The 5,521-nt window shown below is 37.9% G+C and overlaps 1 protein-coding gene across 1 annotated transcript; it reads right to left on the reverse strand.

Annotated features, from left to right (window-relative positions):
• Nucleotides 1-1,117: 1,117 nt before the first annotated feature.
• On the reverse strand, nt 1,118-4,696 carry LOC131041157 (pentatricopeptide repeat-containing protein At2g35030, mitochondrial). Its single transcript, XM_057974143.2, has one exon. The coding sequence runs from the start codon at nt 4,491-4,493 to the stop codon at nt 2,127-2,129; it is 2,367 nt and encodes a 788-aa protein (XP_057830126.2). The 5' UTR covers nt 4,494-4,696; the 3' UTR covers nt 1,118-2,126.
• Nucleotides 4,697-5,521: the final 825 nt, after the last annotated feature.

A 5,521-nucleotide genomic window follows, 5' to 3' on the forward strand; every position in this document is an offset into this window, starting at 1 on the left:
TAGACTACAATTGTTGAAGAGAAATTAGATCGGATTCTATTATAGAACTCTTTCATACAACACCCTTATATAGTTTAGATGGTGTCGATGGAATTGGAATTCTTTACGTCTGCTAGATTTGACTACTGACATTAAGAATTTGAACTGATCACCTGATACAAACAATTAGTAATGTCTACCACGTGATATGCTCTTACAATATAATATTTTTAGAACATTCAATGTAATCGACCCCCTCAAACCGTAGTTGCCAGAAATATAAAACGTGATAAAGTCAAGGCAAGAACTCAGTTTACAGCATATAGGAATGTATTTATATATACATAAAATTTACAATGCTTTATGAGATTCATCAAGCATGCCTATTGTTAACGGTTCAAACATAATATAAGTCAGAAGTCTGAGTTGTTTATTTCTCAACAAGCCAAAGGGCAAGTGAAGTTGCATCTAGCAAATAGTGAGAAAAACTTGGCAGAGAAAATACATTTAAAATGCTATAAAAATCACTGACAGCCAATGACTTTTTCACAGCGTGAGCATAAGGTCAGGTTTCTAGCAACTACGCTACCAGCTCAAATAATAAAATCATACCAAACATATGAAAATTTGACAATTATGAAACAATTACAAAGTACTTACTCTTAAATTAAGATGTCTCCTAAACGAATACCTATTGAAGCTGGTAGCAATCAAGCGCATTCGCTATTTAGTAAGTTTTAAGAGCATACAACTTTGAGCTGCATTAGTTCTTAACCCAACATAATGCTGGAGCGAGTTTCAACATAAAGCCACCACCGGAGTGAGTTTCAACATAGAGCCACCACTCTACTCATTTTCCTAAAGTAATTGTCAATTTTGAATTCATGATAGTCTATTACAGGATGACTGCATACATGTCAGATTGCAGTCAAAAGCTAGAAAATTCAGGTTGCAGCCAAAAGCTAGAGAATTAAGTGCAGATTAGCATCAGAATCTTCAATGCTGGTAGGCAGGTATTAGGAACCAAATTCTGTAACAACATAAACTATTAAACCTTCAACTTTCATTTCCACCCAAAGATCAAGTGTAATCAATAGTCAATCGGATGGAATTAAGGTTGATTGACCTTTGGGAGTAATTGCATGGAAAAATTAAGTGATTCTTCCTGTTGATTTTAAATGCTAGATTTATTTACACAAATATTTAAGAGACACTTATGAGACAAAAATTACACTTAGGTGACTGAATGATCGCCGGAAACTAATGATTTGAATTTCTTTAGCTCAGCTTTATTTTGTTTTGATAACAGGATGCTTTCATCCAAAATACTATCAAAACATGTGCCCTCTTTGATTGTTTTGAATTTCATTCCTATGGCATGTCTATCTAAGACGCCGGATCTCAACAAAAGGCTATTTTGATCATAGACGTGTTAAACCACTTGTTTAACGCTTGGTTTAATTTAGCATCATCAAAAAAAATTGCACGAGCACCACGTCCTTCGAATAAATTAACTGTAACAGGGCAGTTCTCAAAAAAATCTCTTGTACAATGCTGCTGGTGATGAAGTTGACGACTCACTGGAGATTGCCACAAACCTTGAGGGACGTGTTCATGGTTACAAACTCAGTTGCCATTTCCCCTCCAAGAGGCACAGAATATTCATTTCAATTCCTCACCATGCAACAAAATCATATTTCAGGTCTACGCCCTGCTTCTTCTGCCTGCCAGATTCAGTTTTTTAGCATTGAATATTGGCCACATTTTAGGATCCTGGCCGTGTTTTAAGAACAAGATTGTTCAGTAGTTCATATCCTATTTTATTTAGAGCCATTAAATTCCCATATAACCACCATATCTCCTTCAGCTGAGTAAATTCAACTGTTCATTCCTCACAGGAATTACTTCTACAAAACTTTTGGCAAGGAAGTCAGTGTCACACAAGAAATCATCACATTCTGGAATGCTCTTTGATGATCTAGAAGTTGTTTAAGTGATGTGTTTATAACTGTAAACTTGATTTACTGTTTCCTTCCAAATGACACAATATTCATTTCACCCCCTCGCCATGAGCACAAATCTTACATCACACTATGGCCATGTTTCCTTTACATGCTTGAATCAGTCTCACTTATAATATGTAGCCATCATTTGCCTCCTACAAGAAAAGCGTTCACTTTTCCATTGACCTCAATCCAGCTGCATGCTGGTTCTTTTTTGACATTTCTTTCTTCCATAATTTTTCTAACATTCTTAACGTCATCCCACCTATTGGCTGCTGCATAGATGTTTAAGAGAAGGAGATAATGTGCAGAATTGTTTGAATCCAACCGAAACAAGTGTTCTGCAGCATGTTTTCCTACCTCTACATTTGCATGAGTTCTACATGAACCAAGCAGAGACGCCCACACAGCAGAATTTGGTTTTATTGGCATTCTTTTAATAAATTTTTGTGCTTCAACTAGGTGACCAGCACGACCAAGCAGGTCAACCATGCAGCAATAGTGATCTACTGTAGGGGTGATTTGGTAGTGCTGGGACATGCAATCAAAGTACAGTCTGCCATCATTTACTAGGCCTGCATGGCAGCAAGCAGACAGAACTCCAACAAAAGTAACATTGTCTGGGTTTGTTCCAGACTGTCGCATTTTTTCAAAAATATGAAGGGCCTCTTTACCACACCCATGGATGGCGCATCCAACAATTATTGCATTCCAGGAAGCCACATTCTTTACATACATTCTATCGAATACTTTGTGTGCATCCTGAATGCTTCCACATTTAGCATACATAGTCAGCAATGCAGTCTCCATAAAAACATCCCTCCAAAATCCATTTCTAATCATGTCTTGATGAATTAACTTTCCTTGTGATAGAGCTGCCAAATTCGCACAAGCAGATAGAATGCTGGCATAGGTGTTAGAATCTGGCTTTACATCTTTTAATTGCATATTTTGAAAGAGCTCGAAGGTTTCAAAACAATATCCATTCTGTGCAAGTCCTGAAATCATTGTATTCCACGAGACTACATTTCTTTCAGGCATTTTGTGAAAGATCGCTAAGGCTTTATCAATATGTCCATTCCGTACGTAGCCTGCAATCAAAGCAGTCCATGAAACCACATTTCTTTCTGGCATTCTTCGGAAGAGTTCCAGGGCTTCATCAAAACACCCATTTAGTGCAAATCCAGTTATCATCTCATTCCAAGTCACCACATTCGGTTCTGGCATTTTCTGAAAGAGCTTCAGAGCCTCATCAAGAAACCCATTCTGTGTAAATCCAGCTATCATCGCATTCCATGAGACAACATTCCGTTCAGGCATTTTCTGAAAAATATTAAAGGCCTTTTTGGCATCACCATTCTGTGCATAAGCAAAAATCAAAGCAGTCCACGAGACTACATTCCGTTCAGGCATAATGCGAAATAGCTTCAGGGCTTCCTCAAAGTGCCCATTCTGTACAAAACCCGAAATCATTGTATTCCATGAAACCACATTGCGAACAGGCATTTTCTCAAAGATGTTCACAGCCTCTTCAAAATGTCCATTCTGGACAAGCAACCCAATCATTGCATTCCACGAGACAACATTTCTTTCAGGCATTTTCCAAAAGAGTTCGAGGGCTTCATCAACAATTCCATTCTGCGCATACCCTACAATCATTGAAGTCCATGATACCACATCTCTTTCAGACATGCTCTCAAACAGTTTTACAGCTTCAACAACGTACCCATTCCGTGCATATCCTGAAATCATTGCGTTAAACGATATCACATTTCTCATAGGCATTTTATCAAACACTTGGCGTGCATTCTCTATGCTTCCACATTTGGCATACATGTCAACTAGGGCACTATTCACAAAAAAATCCGATTGAAACCCACTTCTAATTATATCTCCCTGCACCTCCCTGCCATGTTCAAGATCTCCCAAACCTGCAATTGCTGGAAGAATCCCCACAAATACGAAATTATCCAGTTCAACACAAGATCTTTTCATTTGTTGAAAGAGTGTCAAGGCTTGCTTATAAAACCCATACTTCGGGTAAGCTGCAATCAGAAGAGACCATGAGACAACATTTCGTTCAGGCATTTCGTCAAACAAATTGCGAGCATCAATCAATCTGCCACACTTGACATACATGTTCAAAAGTGTGTTATCTAAATACATATATTTACAGGCGAATCCAGCTTGAACAATGTGGGCATGCACTAGTTTTCCTTCTGGCAGGGATTTGTACTTAATACAGGCCTTCAGCAGAGAAGCATACGAACTAAAATCTGGGTGTTCCATAGTGTTCAAAAGACTGAAGGTTTCCTTGAAGTTTCTATTCCTACTACGAGTTTCAACCTGAGTATTAATGGAATAAGAATCTAAGCTGAAGTTGTTAGTGCTATCATAGCGGTAATTGCGATAAAGAAGTTTACTGCGAATATTTGCAGCACCCTTGACACTGTGAAGGTACAAAGGTGTGATTATCTTCGTCCTGTTGTGAATCCAAGGTGATGTTGGCATTGCCGTGGTCACAATTAAGCATATATAGTCAACATATTGAACTTTCAATGTTGTTATCCAACATCAAGCAACTGTACTAAGAACGCCATTGTTACATAGCAGTATTGTTTTATGAAGTAGCACTATAATAGCAACAACCATGATCAGAACACAACAAACATTCTTAAGGTCTGTGTACTCTCATTAAGATCGCGGGTTTAAATTGGAAGGATAGTGTACCCCTCAATGGAATAAATATAGGATAACTGGAAAGCAATCTCTAATTAATAGAGGATAACAAAGTGTTAAAAAAGGAGATAGTATTACTTACGAAGCACTAGAGCGAAGGGAAATAAGGATGGTAAATTATGAAACAAATTTGGCAATTTATGTAAGAATTATAACTAGCAATTGCATTTTGGTGTGTAATGGGTATGTCAAAGAGGTGTGGGATGTCTATGGGAAAATTTTGGTCTATTTTTGCATACATTTGTGTAGTACATGAGGTCAATTGGTAGACCATTTAGCAAATTATGTTATTTGTGAGACAAAGGTATCGATGGAGAAGTGATAACTTAATTTGAATTGATTACTAATCTACTTATAGGGATCCAAAAACAATTGAAATAAAACCTCTAAATTAGGAAGATCACCAAACTACATTACCAACAAGCTCATGTTATGTTGCAATAGGGAGAGAGGGAGGTAAGGAGGTAGAAATTAGGTATACAGATAGAGATGGAGGAGATGGAGAGGGAGAGGAGAGGAGAGGAGAAGAGAGAGAGAGATTAAGAGAGTGAGATGAGAGAGGGAGAGATGGAAAGACAAAGATAGAGTAGAGAGAGGGAGAGATATAGGGGTAAGATGGAGAGATAACAAGATAGAGACAACGGGAGATACGAAAGAAGAGATATGGATAGATATAGATAGATGAAAAGAGATATAGATATAGAGCTTTAGGAAGAGAAAGAGGGGGAGAGAGGAAGATCTAGAGGTCGAGTCGAAGATAGAGGGAGAGAGGAAGAGGGGGATAAATCGATAGAAAGAGG

The sequence above is a fragment of the Cryptomeria japonica genome, chromosome 5, assembly GCF_030272615.1.
Source record: "Cryptomeria japonica chromosome 5, Sugi_1.0, whole genome shotgun sequence".
Taxonomy (NCBI): Eukaryota; Viridiplantae; Streptophyta; class Pinopsida; order Cupressales; family Cupressaceae; genus Cryptomeria; species Cryptomeria japonica.

What these genes read in the sequence shown, in the direction of transcription:
- LOC131041157 (XM_057974143.2), bottom strand. Translation starts at nt 4,493, where the DNA reads ATGCCAACATCACCTTGGATTCACAACAGGACGAAGATAATCACACCT.